The following is a 19850-nucleotide window of genomic DNA, read 5'->3' on the forward strand; positions in this document are numbered from 1 at the left end:
CTCCGACTGGCGAAGGAGGAGTTCCAGAGAATGGAGGAATTGGGGATCATCCGGCGGTCCGACAGCCCCTGGGCTTCCCCCCTGCACATGGTGCCCAAAGCGACGGGGGGCTGGAGACCGTGCGGCGACTACCGCAGGCTGAACGAGGCTACCACACCGGACCGCTACCCTGTGCCGCACATTCAGGACTTTGCGGCAAACCTGCACGGCGCCCGGATCTTCTCCAAGGTCGACCTTGTCCGAGGGTACCATCAAATCCCGATGCATCCTGACGACGTCCCCAAAACGGCTCTCATCACCCCGTTTGGCCTCTTCGAGTTCCTCAGCATGCCGTTCGGCCTGAAGAATGCCGCACAGACGTTCCAGCGGTTAATGGACTCGGTGGGACGGGACCTGGACTTCGCGTTCATCTATTTGGATGACATCCTCATAGCCAGCGGCAGTCGTCAGGAGCATCTGTCCCACCTCCGTCAACTCTGCGCCCGACTGAGTGAGTACGGTCTTACAATCAACCCTGCCAAATGCCAGTTCGGACTTGATACCATTGACTTCCTGGGCCACAGGATTACTAAAGACGGGGCAACCCCTCTGCCCGCTAAGGTAGATGCGGTCCGCCACTTCCCCCGACCCTCCACGATCAAAGGCCTTCAGGAATTCGTAGGTATGGTCAATTTCTACCGCCGCTTCCTCCCTTCAGCTGCCCGGATCATGCGCCCCCTGTTCGCCCTGATGTCGGGTCCGAGCAAGAACATTACCTGGGACGAGGAGTCCGCCGCCGCTTTCGTTCAAACGAAGGAAGCTTTGGCTGACGCCGCAATGCTAGTACATCCCAGAATGGACACCCCTACCGCCCTCACAGTGGACGCATCAAACACGGCAGTCGGTGGGGTGCTGGAGCAGCTCATCGCAGGTCGCTGGCAACCCCTGGCGTTTTTCAGCAAACACCTGCGGCCACCCGAGCTCAAGTACAGTGCTTTTGACCGGGAACTGTTGGCGCTCTACCTGGCAATCCGGCATTTCAGGTACTTCCTAGAAGGTCGGCCCTTCACCGCGTTCACGGACCACAAACCGCTTACCTTTGCGTTTACGAAAGCATCCGACCCCTGGTCATCCCGCCAGCAACGCCACCTGTCCTACATCTCTGAATACACAACGGATGTCCGGCACGTCTCGGGTAAGGACAATGTCGTGGCGGATGCGCTCTCTCGCCCTACCGTTCATGCCCTTTCCCAAGGGGTAGACTTTGAGGCACTGGCAGAGGCACAGCAGGTAGATGAGGAGATTCCGAGTTACAGGACTGCGGTCTCTGGTTTGCAGCTCCAGGACTTCCCCGTGGGCCCAGGTGAGAGGACCCTACTCTGTGACGTCGCCACCGGCCAGCCCCGTCCGGTCGTCCCCGCAGCCTGGCGGCGACGTGTTTTCGACTCCATTCATAACTTGGCGCATCCCTCCATCCGGACAACTGTCCGGCTGGTTTCCAGCAGGTTCGTTTGGCACGGTCTCCGCAAACAGGTCAGTGAATGGGCCAGAACGTGCATGCACTGCCAGACGGCCAAGGTTCAGCGGCACACCAAAGCCCCACCGCAGCAGTTCCATCCCGCCCACCGGCGTTTCGACCACATTCATGTGGATATCGTGGGCCCCCTGCCAGTGTCGCGCGGAGCGCGTTACCTCCTGACTATCGTGGACCGGTTCACAAGATGGCCAGAGGCGGTCCCGCTCACCGACACCACCTCCGAATCTTGCGCCCGAGCCCTGCTCGCCACCTGGATATCCCGCTTTGGTGTACCAGCCCACATTACCTCCGACAGAGGCGCCCAGTTCACCTCCAGCCTGTGGTCAGCTATGGCCAGCCTTTTGGGGACTCAGCTGCACCACACCACTGCCTACCACCCACAGTCGAACGGGCTAGTGGAGCGTTTCCACCGTCACCTGAAGTCGGCCCTCATGGCCCGCCTGCGAGGAGCCAACTGGGCGGACGAGCTTCCCTGGGTCCTTCTCGGCATCCGCACAGCGCCCAAGGACGACCTGCACGCCTCGTCGGCCGAGTTGGTATACGGCGCGCCCCTGGCCGTCCCCGGGGAGTTCCTACCAGCCCCGAGGGGGCAAGAGGAAGAACCCGCTGCAGTCCTGGGCAGACTTCGCGAGAAGCTCGGTAACCTGGCCCCCATACCCACTTCACAGCATGGGCGGCACCCGACCTGCGTACCCAAAGACCTACGGAACTGTAAGTTTGTGTTTGTACGAAGGGGCGGGCATCGGCCACCGCTGCAGCGGCCATACGAGGGGCCGTTTACGGTGCTCCGGAACAACGGGTCCACGTTCGTGCTGGACGTTGGGGGGAAGGAGGAGGTTTTCACGGTGGACCGCCTCAAGCCGGCCCATGTGGACCTGGCGCAACCGGCCGAGTTTCCGGCGCCTCGGCGCAGAGGCCGACCTCCCAAGCAGGTTCTGGCCCAGGCTGTGGACATTGGGGGGTGTATCGCCGGTTCTGGGGGGGGGTTATGTAGCGCCTCATTTCCTAGCGTATCCGAACCGACTCACAATTAGATAGCCTACGGGGGTTTGCGAGCACAGAGCTTTGGAGCCTCTTCGCCATGGGGGGCCGGTTGACAGAGGCTTAAAAGTGAGGCTGAAGTTTTCGAATAAAGTTTTTCCTTCGACTGCAGTTACCGACTCCGTGTCGTAATTTTAGCGCTGCTTGTAGCACACCGCTACAATCCATTATTAAGGACCTCCAGCCCACAGGACATGCCCTTTTCTCACTGTTACCCATCAGGAAGGAGGTACAGAAGCCTGAAGGCACACACTCAGTGATTCAGGAACAGCTTTTTCCCCTCTGCCATCCAATTCCTAAATGCACATTGAATCTGTTTAATCTATTCAATACATGTATACTGCAATTGATCTACTTATTATTATTTTTCTTCTTTTATATTATGTATTGCATTGAAATGCTGAAGCTGTTAACAAATTTCATGTCACATGATAAACCTGATTCTGATTTGAAGCAGCAATTGTCAATCATTTAAAGTCAGTACAGATTTGCCTCAATCACAACTCAATATCCAACTTCATGGTTTTAGCAGGATGTATTAACTATACTTCAGAAGAATTTTTACATAGAAAATACCCTTCTTGTAAGTAGCAACAATCTGCTGGATTTCACGATTATTCCGGGAAGCCAAAATTTCAATTAAACATCCTTCATCTGTACCAGCACCCTATGGATGAAAACAGACAGTCACATCATTTTGTACTTCATAGAAACTCATCATATTTATGATGGATTAATTCCTGTTCCATAAGACTATAAAAATTATTGATAGCACAACAAATACATAAAATGTTATTTATTTAATACCATGTTAGAAGAATTTCTATGTCTATAAAAACTAAATAAATGTAAAACTGAACAGTCCATTAGGCATCTGAAATTATTGCATTGTATCTTAAAATTCCTTGTGCAATGAGTCGTTTCTGACATATGGTGGCTGTTGCTGAAGGATTGAGGCTGACATTTTGTATCAGCAAAATCCAGTGTTAATGGACCAGTTCATTGATTTATCCTTTGGTACTATTGGTCAACATTTTCTTAAAATGATAGCCAGCTAGAAACAAAAACAAAAATGGGGAATGAGAGTTTATGGGATTCATTTCCAAGATTTGTAGTTATAACAGATGGTATCATTTATTATTAAAAGATTGTAATTTATGTGAAGTTATTTCTGTTTTTAAAAACTTTAAAAAGAATGGAGTACTTTGGAAAGAATGAAGAATTGGAATCTCTTTTCTACCCATCAGAGATAGCTATGTGTACACAGAGCCCTTAGCATGATCCTTCCCATCCTTCCAATAATCTCTATGACACCCCACCATCAGGCAGGTGGAACCACAACATTAGGCAAAGAACTGTTAGAATGGGAAATAACTTCTTCTCTGAGGCCACAAGACTACTGAATTCCCTGTCACCAGCCAGGTTTTATCACACACGAAGCACCAGCAGCATTATACAGCTTACTTTTCAACTTCTGTGTTAACTACACCGTACTGTTTGTCAAATTATATGGTCGTATTAGTTGATGTTTTGTGTGTGGAGTTATATGTTATGCTTTGTGCACTTTGGTCCAGAGGACCATTGTTTCATTTGGCAGTAAACATGTGTACAGTTGAATGACAATAAGCTGAACTTTAACTTGAAGACCAGGAACATATAATTAAATTTAAAAATCAATTCTGTGCTAAAGATAAATCCAGAAAACTTGAAACAGTTCATTGTGTTTAAAAGTGACCAGAGTTTAAAAGGTGACTATTATTTCTTCAGCGGTTTGAACAGGGCACGACTGCGCAAGCACATGAAAGTCGGCCAGTGAGAACAGTGGGAAGAGTTTAAAAAGAGGACAGATTTACAGAGTGGGTGTGTTGGCAGTGTGAGAGAGTAGGAAGGCTTTGGTTCAACGGAGCTTAAGTAATAAAGGGTCGAGGTGAGGTAGGTTATCTGTTTAGAACACAGACACAGTATGTGTGTGAGGCTGTGTTTTCTGTGCTCAGTGTCAGATGTGGGAGGTCCTGGAAACTCCCGGATGACCACATCTGCACCATCTGTGTCAAGCTGCAGCTCCTTAGACAATAGACAATAGGTGCAGAAGTAGACCATTCGGCCCCTCGAGTCTGCACCGCCATTCTGAGATCATGGCTGATCATTCACTATCAATACCCAGTCCCTGCCTTGTCCCCATATCCCTTGATTCCCCTATCCATCAGATATCTATCTAGCTCCTTCTTGAAAGCATCCAGAGAATTGGCCTCCACCGTCTTCCGAGGCAGTGCATTCCACACCTCCACAACTCTCTGGGAGAAGAAGCTCTTCCTCAACTCTGTTTTAAATAACTGACCTCTTATTCTCAATCCATGCCCTCTGGTACTGGACTCTCCCAACATCTGGAACATATTTCCTGCCTCAATCCTATCAAATCTTTAATTAACTTAAACGTTTCAATCAGATCCCCTCTCAATCTCCTCAATTCCAGCGTGTACAAGCCCAATCTCTCCAATCTCTCTGCGTAAGACAGCCCTGCCATCCCAGGAATCAACCTAGTGAATCTACGCTGCACTTCCTCAATTGCCAGAATGTCCTTCCTTAAACCTGGAGACCAAAACTGTACACAATATTCCAGGTGTGGTCTCACCAGGGCCCTGTACAAATGCAAAAGGACATCCTTGCTCTTGTACTCAATTCCCCTTGTAATAAAGGCCAACATTCCATTTGCCCTCTTCACTGCCTGTTGCACTTGCTCATTCACCTTCATTGACTGATGAACTAGGACTCCTAGGTCTCTTTGCATTTCTCCCTTACCTAACTCTACACTGTTCAGACAATACTCTGCCCTCTTGTTCCTGTTTCCAAAGTGGATAACTTCACATTTATTCACATTGAATGACATCTGCCAAGTATCTGCCCACTCACCCAGCCTATCCAAGTCTCCCTGTATTCTCCTAACGTCCTCTTCGCATGTCATACTGCCACCCAGTTTAGTATCGTCAGCAAACTTGCTGTAATAGTTTTCAATGCCCTCATCTAAATCGTTGACATAAATCGTAAAGAGCTGTGGTCCCAATACAGAGCCCTGTGGTACCCCACTAGTCACCTCCAGCCAGTCCGAGAAACACCCATTCACTGCTACCCTTTGCTTTCTATCTGCCAACCAGTTTTCTATCCATGTTGAAACCCTGCCCCCAATGCCATGAGCTCTGATTTTACTCACCAATCTCCTGTGTGGCACCTTAACGAATGCCTTCTGAAAATCTAGGTACACAACATCCACTGGCTTACCCTCGTCTAACGTCCTTGTTACACCCTCAAAAAACTCCAACAAATTAGTCAAGCATGATTTGCCCTTGGTAAATCCATGCTGGCTCGGCCCAAGCCTATTACTGCCATCAAGATGTGCCACTATTTCGTCCTTAATAATGGACTCAAGCATCTTCCCCACGACTGACGTTAGGCTAACAGGGCAATAGTTCTCCGTTTTCTCCTTCCCTCCCTTCTTGAAAAGTGGGATAACATTAGCCACTCTCCAATCTTCAGGAACTGATCCTGAATCTAAGGAACATTGGAAAATGATTACCAATGCATCTGCAATTTCCTGAGCCACCTCTTTTAGAACCCTCGGATGCAGACCATCTGGACCCGGGGATTTATTAGCCTTCAGTCCTACCAGTCTACTCATCACAGTTTTTTTCCTAATGTCAATCTGTCTCAATTCCTCTGATATCTTATGACCCTGGCCCATCCATACATCTGGGAGATTGCTTGTGTCCTCCCCGGTGAAGACAGATCTAAAGTACGCATTAAATTCTGTTGCCATTTCCCTGTTTCCCATAACAATTTCTCCCAATTCATTCTTCAAGGGGCCAACATTGTTCTTAACTATCTTCTTTCTCTTCACATAGCTAAAAAAAGCTTTTGCTATCCCCTTTTATATTCCTGGCTAGACTGAGCTCATACCTGATTTTTTCTCTCCGTATTGCTTTTTTAGTTAAGATCTGCTGTTCCTTAAAACTTTCCCAATCATCTGTATTCCCACTCATCTTAGCCCTGTCATACTTTTTTTTCTTTAATGCTATACAATCTCTGACTTCCTTTGTCAACCATTGTGGCCCCTTCCCCCTCTTTGAATCCTTTCTTCTCATTGGAATGAACTGCTTTTGCATCTTTTGTATTATCCCCAAGAATATCTGCCACTGCTGATCCACTGTCTTTCCTGCCAGGGCATCCGCCCATTTAACTTTGGCCAGCTCTTCCCTCGTGGCTCCGTAGTCTCCTTTATTTAATTGCAACACTGACACCTCTGATCTGCCCTTATCCCTCTCAAATTGTAGATAAAAACTTATCATGTTATGATCACTACTTCCTAATGGCTCCTTTACTTCAAGATCACTTATCAATTCCTGTTCATTACACATCACCAAGTCCAAAATAGCCTCGTTCCTGGTTGGCTCAAGCACAAGCTGTTCCAAAAATACATCCCTTAGATACTCCACAAACTCCCTATCCTGGGGTCCAGCACCTACCTGATTCTCCCAGTTCACCTGCATGTTGAAATCTCCCATAACGACTGCATTACCTTTAGCACATGCCAAAGTTAACTCCCTAATCAACTTGTACCCAATATCCACACTACTGTTTGGAGGCCTGTACACAACACCCATTAGGGTCTTTTTACCCTTACTGTTCCTCAGCTCAATCCACACAGACTCTACTTCCCCTGTTCCCAAGTCACCTCTTGCTAAGGACTGAATCTCATTCCTCACCAACAGGGCCACCCCACCCCCTCTTCCCATATTTCTGTCTCTACGATAGCACGTATACCCTGGTACACTCAATTCCCAGGCCTGATCCCCTTGCAGCCAATGTCTCCGTTATCCCAACAATTTCGTAGTTCTCTAATATCGTGGTCTCTAATATCTTAGAGACTGCATTAGGGAACTGGAGCTGCAGCGGCAGCTTGATGACCTTTGTCTGGCCAGGGAGAGTGAGGAGGTGATAGAGAGGAGCTATAGGTAGATAGTCACCCCGGGACCACAGGAGACATAGAAGTGGGTAACAGTTAGGAGAGGGAAGAGTAAGAAGCAGGTACTAGAGAGTACCCCAGCGGCTGTCCCCCTTAACAATAAGTACTCCTGTTTGAGTACTGTTGGGGGGGCCTTCATGGGGGAAGCAACAGTGGTTGCACTTCTGCACAGAGTCTGCCCTGCGGCTCAGAAGGGTAGGGAAAGGAAGAGGATAGCAGCAATGATAGGAGACTCTATAGTCAGGGGTTCAGACAGGTGATTTTGTGGACACAGGAAAGAAATGCGGAAGGTAGTTTGCCTTCCAGTTACCAGGGTCCGTGATGTTTCTGATCGTGTCCACAGTATCTTGAAGTGGGAAAGAGAACAGCTAGAGGCTGTGGTACATATTGGTACCAACAACATAGGTAGGAAAAGGAGGTTCTGAAAATATACTACAGGGAGTTAGGAAGGAAGTTGAGAAGCAGGACCTCAAAGGTAGTAATCTTGGGATTACTGCCTGTGCCACATGACAGTGAGTATAGGAATAGAATGAGGTGGAGGATAAATGCGTGGCTGAGGGATTGGAGCGGGGGGCAGGGATTCAGATTTCTGGATCATTGGGACCTCCTCTGGAGCATGTGTGATCTGTATGAAAAGGACAGGTTGCACTTGAATCCGAGGGGGACCAATATCCTGGCGGGGAGGTTTGCTAAGGCTATTGGGGAGAGTTTAAAACTAGAATGGCTGGGGGTGGGGGGGTGGGGTGGTGGGAACTGAACTGAAGTGACGGAGGAAAGGGAGGTTGGCTCACAAATAGAGAAAGCTTGGAGACAATGCAAAAGGGAGGACAGGCAGGTGATAGAGAAGGGACGTGCTTAGACTGATGGTTTGAGATGTGTCTATTTTAATGTGAGAAGAGTAATGAATAAAGCAGATGAGCTTAGAGCATAGATCAGCACTTGAAGCCATGATGTTGTGGCCATTACAGAGACCTGGATGATGCAGGGGCAGGAATGGCTACTTCAAGCACCAGGCTTTAGATGTTTCAGAAAAGATAGGGAGGGAGGCAAAAGTGGTGGGGGCATGGCACTGTTGATCAGAAATAGTGTCACGGCTGCAGAAAAGGAGGAATTCATGGAGAGGTTGTCTCCGGAGTCTCTGTGGGTAGAAGTTAGGAAAAGGAAGAGATCAATAACTCTGCTGGGTGTTTTTTTTTTAAATAGACCACCCAATAGTTTCAGGGACATCGAGAAGCAGATAGGGAGTCAGATTCTGGAAAGGTGTAATAAAAATAGTGTTGTTGGGGTGGAAGATTTTAATTTCCTAAATATTGATTGGCATCTCCCTAGAGTGAGGGATTTAGATGGGATGGAATATGTTAGGTGTGTTCAGGAAAGTTTCTTGACACAATTTGTTGATAGGCCTACAACAGGAAAGGCTGTACTTGATCTGGTATTGGGAAATGAACCCGGTCAGGTGTCAGATCTCAGTGGGAGAGCATTTTGGAGATAGTGATCACTATTCTATCTCCTTTACCATAGCATTGGAGAGGGATAGGAACAGACAAGTTAGGGAAACGTTTAATTGCAGAAAGGGGAAATATGAAGCTATCAGGCAGGAACTTGGAAGCATAAATTGGAAACAGATGTTCTCAGGGAAACGTACCGAAGAAATGTGTTAAATGTTCAGAGGATATTTACGTGGGGTTCTGAGTAGGTATGATCCAATGAATGAGACATGGAAAGGATGGTAGGGTGCAGGAACTGTGGTGTACAAAGGCTGTTGTAAATCTAGTCAAGAAGAAAAGAAGAGCTTACGAAAGGTTCAGAAAACTAGGTAAGGATAGGTATCTGGAAGATTATAAGGCTAGCAGTAAAGAGCTTAAGATTGAAATTAGGAGAGCCAGAAGGGGCCATGAGAAGGCCTTGGCAGACAGGATTAATGAAAACCCCAAGGCACTCTGCAAGTATGTGAAGAGCAAGAGGATAAGATTTGAGAGAATTGGACCAATCAAGTCTGACAGTGGAAAAGTGTGTATGAAACCGGAGGAAATAGCAGAGGTACTTAATGAATACCTTGCGTAATTAGTAATGAATACTAATGAATACCTTTCACTACGGAAAATGATCTTGGCAATAGTAAGGATGACTTGCAGTGGACTGAAAAGCTTGAGAACATAGATATTAAGAAAGAGGATGTGCTGGAGCTTTTGAAAAGCATCAAGTTGGATAAGTCACCGGGACTGGACAGGATATACTCCAGACTACTGTAGGAAGCGAGGGAGGAGATTGCTAAGCCTCTGGCAATGATCTTTGCATCATCAATCAGGACAGGAGAGGTTCCAGAGGATTGGAGGGTTGCGGATGTTGTTCCCTTATTCAAGAGAGGGAGTAGGGATAGCCCAGGAAATTTATAGGCCAGTGAGTCTTACTTTAGTGGTTGGCAAGCTGATGGAGAAGATCCCGAGAGGCAAGATTTATGAACATTTGGAGAGGCATAATATGATTAGGAATAGTCAGCATGGCTTTGTTAAAGGCAGGTCGTGCCTTAAGAACCTGATTGAATTTTTTGAGGATGTGACTAAACACATTGATGAAGGTAGAGCTGTAGATGTAGTGTATATGAATTTTAGCAAGGCAGTTGATAAGGTACCCCATGCAAATCTTATTGAGAAAGTAAGGAGGCATGGGATCCAAGGGGACATTGCTTTGTGGATCCAGAACTGGCTTGCCCACAGAAGGCAAAGAGTAGTTGTAGATGGGTCATATTGTGCATGGAGGTCGGTTACCAGTGGAGTGCCACAGGGATCAGTTCTGGGACCTCTACTCTGTGATTTTTATAAATGACCTGGATGAGGGAGCGGAGAGATGGGTTAGTAAATTTGCTGATGACACAAAGGTTGGGGGTGTTGTGGATAGAGTGGAGGGCTGTCAGAGGTTACAACGGGACATTGATTGATGCAAAATTGGGCTGAGAAGTGGCAGATGGAGTTCAACCCAGATAGGTGAGAGGTGGTTCATTTTGGTAGGTCAAATATGATGGCAGAATATAGCATTAATAGTAAGACTCTTGGCAGTGTGGAGGATTAAAGGGGTCTTGGGACCTTGGCTGCGCAGGTTGACTCTGTGGTTAAGGCGGCATATGGTATATTGGCCTTCATCAATCGTGGGACTGAGTTTAACAGCTGAGAGGTAATGTTGCAGCTATATAGGACACTGGTCAGATCCCACTTGGAGTACTGTGCTCAATTCTGGTCGCCTCACTACAGGAAGGATGTGGAAACCATAGAAATGGTGCAGAGGAGGTTTACAAAGATATTGCCTGGATTGGAGAGCATACCTTATGAGAATAGGTTGAGTGTACTCATTCTTTTCTCCTTGGAGCGACAGATGAGAGCTAACCTGATAGAGGCGTACAAGACGATGAAAGGCATTGATCATGTGAATAGTCAAAGGCTTTTCCCCAGGGTTGAAGTGGCTAGCATGACAGGGCATAGTTTTAAGGTGCTTGGAAGTTGGTACAGAGGGATCATCAGGGGTAAGGTTTTTTTCTCTCTTTTTTTTACACACACAGAAAGTGGTTAGTGTGTGGAATGGGCTGCTGGTGGCGATAGAGGCTGAAACGATAATAACTTTTAAGAGACTCATGGATGGCTCCATGGAGCTTAGAAAAAATAGAGGGCTATGGGTAAAGTCTAGGCAGTTCTAAGATAGGGATATGTTTGGCATAGATTTGTGGGCCGAAGGGCCTGTATTGTGTCGTAGGTTTTCTGTGTTTCTATGTTCTTCTTGATAGTATTACAGTATTTTGTAGTTCCATTAGGGAGGTGTTCAGGGCTCTATTTAGTTTAGCATGAAAGGCAGCCATCTCCACCAGTGTGGCACTCTCTCCGTGCTTCATCACAGAGTTGCCTTAAAACTGCATTTAAAATTAGACCCAAAATCCGCAACTCAGGAGAAAGTGCTACCAAATCACAATTACATTTTAAATTAGCTTAACTAAGTTCATGAAAGAAAACAGTAGGAAAGTGGCAATACATTTTATAAATGACCCATTGACAGCTAAGTTTAATTTTTTGTAAATCTGCCTTTAAAAAGACAATCAAGGATTTTTACAAAAAGCTTTTTATCGTTGTTGCACACAATCAGTGATATAATCAGGCTGTCAGTTCAAGATGCAAAGGGCATGTCATTCCCATATCAGTAATATTTAACCAGAGACATCTCTACCTGGTTCCTAGTGAAATAGTGGGAACAAAGTTGAAATTCTGGTCACTGAGTAAACAGTGAATTTGCGGAAGAATAAGGTGGGGGAGGGGGTGGAAGTTGTGCAGATTTTTTATAAAGAACAAGGAACTTAGTGTTTTCATAGAACAGAATGACCAAAGGACAAAATCCAAATACCAGTTTCACAAGCCTTGAATAGCATTAGCTAGACAAGGGTAGTTTTAAAATCACTTAGTCATTTTCCTGACCCAAAATGTTGACTGATTTCGGTTTCAGATTCAATTTATTTTCGTATAATCAATTAGGATTGGTAGAAGGAGAGCACGAGATAATCCATTCGAAAGAGTACCAGCAGATTCTCAGTGGAGTTGGTTTTAGTGACATAGCTGAACTCCCCAACATATTCGTGTTCTCATTTGCTGTATTAATTCAAGAGATAGAAGCAATCAAGACCAAACTGCTCCAATTTTAATTAAAGTACAAAGTGAAAAGGTGATAAGAAGTAAACATGAGGAAATCTGCAGATGCTGGAAGTTCAAGCAACACACACAAAATGCTGGTGGAACACAGCAGGCCAGGCAGCATCTACAGGGAGAAGCACTGTCTATGTTTCAGCCCAAAATGTCGACAGTGCTTCTTCTTATAGGTGATAAGAAGTTATTTCTTCAGGGAGTTGCGAATCATTGTAATTCTCAGCCTCTTGGATCCAGGGAGGTGAAGTCATGGTCATAGTTATGGAGTATAGAAACAGGCTATTCAGCCCACTATGTCTATACTGACCATCACACCCATCTCTATTAATCCCAGTTACCTGCACCAATTCTATATAACATCTGTGCCCTGTTAATTCTAGTACCTGTTCAGATGGCTTTTCAATGTTATTGTTCCTGCACGGACCACCTCATTCCAGATACCAATCACTTTCCCTCAGATCCCCTTTAAAATCTCCATCCTCTCATTCTAAACCAGAGATTTCCAACCTGCTTAATGGCATTGGTCCATAGCATAAAAGGTTAGGAACCCCTATTCTAAACCTATGCCATTTAGAAATTCTTACTATTGGAAACCTATCTACTATTGGAAAGCTATCTACTCTACTTATGCCTTTCTATCAGGCGTTCTCAATCTTTTTTTATGCCATGGACCTCTCCTATTAAATCTAGTGGTCCATGGATCCCAAGCTGGGAATCCCTGCTCTATTACCTCTCTACCTCTAATCTAGAAGAATAGACCCAGCCTATTAATCTCCTTGTAAATAGTTTCTGCACACTCTCTTAAATCAAACAGCTTCTGCAGTGTGACAACCAAAGTGTCTTAATACTCCAAGTGCAGCTAACTGATGTTTGTATAATTGACACCCCTTGAAAGTACAAAGGGATGTAGAGTACCTTCATGGTCAGAGTAATAACAGTATGGAAACTTTATGCTTTTAATCTACTCCAAGATCAATCTAACCATTCCCTCCCATTGAGCCCTCCATTTTTCATTTATCGAAGTGTCTAAGAGTTTCTTAAATGCCCCAAATGTATCTGCCTCTACCACCACCCTGGCAGTACATTCTACTCACTCACCATTCACTCTGTTAAAAAAAAAATCCTACCCCTGACATTTTCCCTATATTCCCTTTCATCGCCATAAAATTATGCCCCCTTGTATCAGCCATTCCTGCTCTAGCAATCCACTCATCTATACATCTTATTATCTTTTGCACCTCTATCAGATCACCTCTCATCCTCCTTCACTCCAAGGAGAAAAGCCCTAGCTCATCCAAACATGGAAACCATCAAAGTCAAAGAGAATATAAGCAATGGCATCAGATGTAATGCAGCTTCCAAGGTTTGTTTTATTATTGAGTGGGTGGTCTCCACTTACACTCAAATCCCCACTCTTACTGAACACTTGTTGCAGTTACTGGCCAAAGCAGCACTCAACCTTATCAGCTTCCAAGAAAAGATGCTTGATTCGCTGGTTTATTACAGCGCATTGAAATTGACATACCTTGGTGTGGTACTGATGATCAATGGATAAATGTGTCATTTCTACATCTGTTGACAGGAGCAACAGTAGTTTTTAGTATATGTTGTTGATTACCCCTCAACCCTCAGGCTCCTGAACTAGAAGGGATAACTTCACTTGTTCCAACACTGACCTAATTCCACAATATATGGGCTCAATTAAGGACTCTACAACTATTTATTGCTTATTTATTATTATTATTATTCTCTTTTTTGTATCTGCCCAGTTTGTCATCTTTCGCACATTGGTTGTTTGTTAGTCTTTGTTGTGTGTGATTTTTAAAATTGATTCAATTGCATTTCTTTGTATCTATTGTGAATGCCCGTAAGAAAATGAATCTCAAGGGTAGTATATAGTGACATATCAGAATCAAGTTTAATATCACAGGCATATGTACTTTGATAATAAATTTACTTTGAAAACTTTGCTTATGTGAACAATTGGATGTGGATGCATAGTAAAGAGGTGACCACAGGAAATTGGGATCATCTAATCAGAATGAAGGGGCATCTTCCAAACCTGGCTACCGTTGTTCCATTTCACAATTCATGAGTGGACTCATCTTTCCACACAGAGATCTTTGTTTCTGGTCATGTTGTACATGTGACCTCCCAAATTCTTCCAGCAGATTGCCGGAAGATTCTTCTCGGAAAAATACATTCATCCTACAATTGGTTTTGTTGTCAGCAAACCTCACCAAAACGGAAATGCGAGAATTAATGCATTTCTACAAAAGGATTTCTTCTGTAGCAAGGGAAACAATAAATGCAGGAAATAGAAGACTGACAAGGCTCAGAGTGTTCAAATATTTGAACAGTCAAGGACATCCGAAGTCAAGGATTCCAGTTTGAAAACATTGATTACCAATAAATTTGTAATGATGATTTCTTATTAAAGACCCAGATGGCTTCCTAATGACTCAGTATAAATTGTGTACAAACAGCAGGGAGAAGCAGTCAGCCAGCCAGCGGAAAGCAGCCAACTTTGTTAATATTTGAATTTTCTATTTAACAAGTACGTGTTCTAAATACTATAAATAATGGAAAGGGGCCAAGTCAGCATCAGATTATCATTTTCACCTCAATGGAAGTTGAAAATTCTCTTCAGTATAGTCATAGTAACTCGGTCATTATGGAGGATGATCTTTAGTAAAGTCTAAAAATCTAATCTTCATATTTTCATAGCATAGAACATAGAATAGTACAACACAGTACAGGCCCTTTGGCCTACAATGTTGTGCCAACCCTCAAACCCTGCCTCCCATATAACCCCTCTACCTTAAATTCCTCCATATACCTGTCTAGTAGTCTCTTAAACTTCACTAGTGTATCTGCCTCCACCACTGACTCAGGCAGTGCATTCCACGCACCAACCATTCTCTGAGTGAAAAACCTTCCTCTAATATCCCCCTTGAACTTCCCTCCCCTTACCTTAAAACCACGTACTGTGCAGTGGTGCCCTGGGGAAGAGACACTGGCTGTCCACTCTGTCTATTCCTCTTAATATCTTATACACCTCTATCATGTCTCCTCTCATCCTCCTTCTCTCCAAATAGTAAAGCCCTAGCTCCCTTAATCTCTGATCATAATACATACTCTCTAAACCAGGCAGCATCCTGGTAAATCTCCTCTGTACCCTTTCCAATGCTTCTACATCCTTCCTGTAGTGAGGCGACCAGAACTGGACACAGTACTCCAAGTGTGGCCTAACCAGAGTTCTATTGAGCGGCATCATTACTTCGCGACTCTTAAACTCTATCCCTTGACTTATGAAAGCTAAACACCCCATAAGCTTTCTTAACTACCCTATCTACCTGTGAGGCAACTTTCAGGGATCTGTGGACATGTACCCCCAGATCCCTCTGCGTCGTTAATAAAAATCACAAAAAGTAGAGGTCCCAGAACCAATCCTTGTGGGACCCCACTAGTCACAACCCTCCAATACGAATGTACTCCCTCCACCATGATCGTCTGATCTCTGCAGGCAAGCCAATTCTGAATCCACCTGGCCAAACTTCCCTGGATCCCATTCCTTCTCACTTTCTGAATAAGCCTACCATGTGGAACCTTATCAAATATCAAGATTAATTTATCATAACTTACAGTAATAAATCAACATATGCCATTGTGTACAGTTTATATCACAGAATTATTAATTACTGAAACAGAGGGTAGTGGTCAAAGGGACACATTCTAGCTGGAGGTCTGTTATTGGTGGTATCCACAAGGATTTATACTGAGGCCTCTGTATTTGTGATGTATATTAAGGACAGGATGAAAACTTAGATGGGTGGCTAGTAAGTTTACAGATTATACTGAGATTGGTGTTTGTGGATAGAGTAAAAGACTGGCAAAGAATACGGTGGGACACAGATCTGTAGCATACATAGCAGAGAAATGACATATGGAATTTAACCCAGCCAAATGTTAAGTGTTGCACTTTGGACCATAAAATGCTAAGATAGTACACAGTTCATGGCAAGACCCTTAATGATTATGATGAGCAGAGGAATCTTGGGGTCTATGTTCATAGGCTGATAGGGTGGTTAAGAAGACATACGGCATACTTGCTTTTACTAGTTGAGGCATTAAAATTAAAAACACTTCTACTTTCTTAGGTGTTTGCAAAGATTAGCCATGATGTTTGAACCTTTAGCCAACTTCTATAGATGTGTAGTGGACAGTATATCAACTGGCTGCAGCATGGCCTGGTATAGAGGTACAGTGGAAAATAGTTTTGCATGCCATTTCTGCTGTTCCTTTGCTACTTCAATACATCAGCTGAAAAGTTATAACAGAATGCAAAACAGAGTGCTTCAGAGCAGGTGCAGTGCAGATAGACAATGAGGTGCAAAGCCAAGATAAGGTAAATGGTGAGGTCACGAATCCATCCTAAAAGATCTATTCAGTAACAGGATGGAAGCTGTCCTTGAGCCTGGTGACCTATGCTTTCAGGTTTTTGTATCTTTTGCCTTGTGGGGGGTGGGGGGAGAAGAGAGGATGTCTGGGAAATGATTATGTTGGCTGCTTTAGTGTTACAGAGTCCACCGAGGGAAGGCTAGTTTTTAATAATATGCATTCACATCTCTACAGTTTCTTACCATCTTGGACAGAGCAGTTAACATAAACATATAGACTGATTTCTGGTGAGGGTAGCCAGTGGCCTTATACTACAGCCAGGAAGGTAGTTCTACAATAGTCCATAGAGAGCAAAGGGCATGATTAGGCACAGAAGATGTTATGGCCATCCACTGCAACCAAGGAGACCTTAGCCTGTGATGTCTCTTTGTGCCACTGGACTTGGATTTCTGAGATTGAGGGAGTGGAACTGCCTTTTCCACTTTAAAAACTCTCCCACACAGGTTTACTATCATCATCTGACACGTGGACAACCACCATAGGCTGATGATTTTTACAGTGCTTTTGTAATACTTAGTGAGAGTAAAGAGGGACATGCTGAATTTCTTTAACCTTCTGAGGAAGTAGGTGTGCTTTCAATAGACAATAGGTGCAGAAATAGACCATTCGGCCCCTCGAGTCTGCACTGCCATTCTGAGATCATGGCTGATCATTCACTATCAATACCCAGTCCCTGCCTTGTCCCCATATCCCTTGATTCCCCTATCCATCAGATATCTATCTAGCTCCTTCTTGAAAGCATCCAGAGAATTGGCCTCCACCGTCTTCCGAGGCAGTGCATTCCACACCTCCACAACTCTCTGGGAGAAGAAGCTCTTCCTCAACTCTGTTTTAAATAACTGACCTCTTATTCTCAATCCATGCCCTCTGGTACTGGACTCTCCCAACATCTGGAACATATTTCCTGCCTCAATCCTATCAAATCTTTAATTATCTTAAACGTTTCAATCAGATCCCCTCTCAATCTCCTCAATTCCAGCGTGTACAAGCCCAATCTCTCCAATCTCTCTGCGTAAGACAGCCCTGCCATCCCAGGAATCAACCTAGTGAATCTACGCTGCACTTCCTCAATTGCTAGAATGTCCTTCCTTAAACCTGGAGACCAAAACTGTACACAATATTCCAGGTGTGGTCTCACCAGGGCCTTGTACAAATGCAAAAGATCATCCTTGCTCTTGTACTCAATTCCCCTTGTAATAAAGGCCAACATTCCATTTGCCCTCTTCACTGCCTGTTGCACTTGCTCATTCACCTTCGTTGACTGATGAACTAGGACTCCTAGGTCTCTTTGCATTTCTCCCTTACCTAACTCGACACCGTTCAGACAATACTCTGCCCTCTTGTTCCTGCTTCCAAAGTGGATAACTTCACATTTATTCACATTGAATGACATCTGCCAAGTATCTGCCCACTCACCCAGCCTATCCAAGTCTCCCTGTATTCTCCTAACGTCCTCTTCGCATGTCACACTGCCACCCAGTTTAGTATCGTCAGCAAACTTGCTGATATAGTTTTCAATGCCCTCATCTAAATCATTGACATAAATCGTAAAGAGCTGTGGTCCCAATACAGAGCCCTATGGTACCCCACTAGTCACCTCCAGCCAGTCTGAGAAACACCCATTCACTGCTACCCTTTGCTTTCTATCTGCCAACCAGTTTTCTATCCATGTTGAAACCCTGCCCCCAATGCCATGAGCTCTGATTTTACTCACCAATCTCCTGTGTGGCACCTTAACGAATGCCTTCTGAAAATCTAGGTACACAACATCCACTGGCTTACCCTCGTCTAACATCCTTGTTACACCCTCAAAAAACTCCAACAAATTAGTCAAGCATGATTTGCCCTTGGTAAATCCATGCTGGCTCGGCCTAATCCTATTTCTGCCATCAAGATGTGCCACTATTTCGTCCTTAATAATGGACTCAAGCATCTTCCCCACTACTGACGTTAGGCTAACAGGGCAATAGTTCTCCGTTTTCTCCTTCCCTCCCTTCTTGAAAAGTGGGATAACATTAGCCACTCTCCAATCTTCAGGAACTGATCCTGAATCTAAGGAACATTGGAAAATGATTACCAATGCATCTGCAATTTCCTGAGCCACCTCTTTTAGAACCCTCGGATGCAGACCATCTGGACCCGGGGATTTATTAGCCTTCAGTCCTACCAGTCTACTCATCACAGTTTTTTTCCTAATGTCAATCTGTCTCAATTCCTCTGATATCTTATGACCCTGGCCCATCCATACATCTGGGAGATTGCTTGTGTCCTCCCCGGTGAAGACAGATCTAAAGTACGCATTAAATTCTGTTGCCATTTCCCTGTTTCCCATAACAATTTCTCCCAATTCATTCTTCAAGGGGCCAACATTGTTCTTAACTATCTTCTTTCTCTTCACATAGCTAAAAAAAGCTTTTGCTATCCCCTTTTATATTCCTGGCTAGACTGAGCTCATACCTGATTTTTTCTCTCCGTATTGCTTTTTTAGTTAAGATCTGCTGTTCCTTAAAACTTTCCCAATCATCTGTATTCCCACTCATCTTAGCCCTGTCATACTTTTTTTTCTTTAATGCTATACAATCTCTGACTTCCTTTGTCAACCACTGTGGCCCCTTCCCCCTCTTTGAATCCTTTCTTCTCATTGGAATGAACTGCTTTTGCATCTTTTGTATTATCCCCAAGAATATCTGCCACTGCTGATCCACTGTCTTTCCTGCCAGGGCATCCGCCCATTTAACTTTGGCCAGCTCTTCCCTCGTGGCTCCGTAGTCTCCTTTATTTAGATGCAACATTGACACCTCTGATCTGACCACGGTGTCTACATAGTTGAACCAGTACAGGCTACTGATGTCCACTGCTAGGAACCAAGAACATTCCTCAATGTCAACCTGGATTAGGTATAGAAAGTGAACCAGACCCAAGACTGAACACGAGGAAATCTGCAGATGCTGGAAATTCAAACAACACACGCAAGACGCTGGTGGAACACAGCAGGCCAGGCAGCATCTATAGGGAGAAGCACTGTCGACGTTTCGGGCCAAGAGCCTTCGTCCTGAAACGTCACAGTGCTTCTCCCTATAGATGCTGCCTGGCCTGCTGTGTTCCACCAGCATTTTGTGTGTGTTGTCAGACCTAA

General features: G+C 44.8%; 1 protein-coding gene across 2 annotated transcripts in view; it reads right to left on the bottom strand.

The window, feature by feature from the left end:
• LOC132386487 (annexin A4-like) overlaps positions 1 to 19850 on the bottom strand; it is a 137644-nt gene that overhangs the window by 60517 nt on the left and 57277 nt on the right. For both annotated transcript variants that reach the window (XM_059958856.1, XM_059958805.1), the window contains exon 6: positions 3134 to 3224. In XM_059958856.1, coding sequence (XP_059814839.1) covers positions 3134 to 3224 — 91 coding nt within the window. The remainder of the gene's footprint in view (positions 1 to 3133; positions 3225 to 19850) is intronic.

Source organism: Hypanus sabinus, chromosome 1, assembly GCF_030144855.1.
Source record: "Hypanus sabinus isolate sHypSab1 chromosome 1, sHypSab1.hap1, whole genome shotgun sequence".
NCBI classification, from domain to species: Eukaryota; Metazoa; Chordata; class Chondrichthyes; order Myliobatiformes; family Dasyatidae; genus Hypanus; species Hypanus sabinus.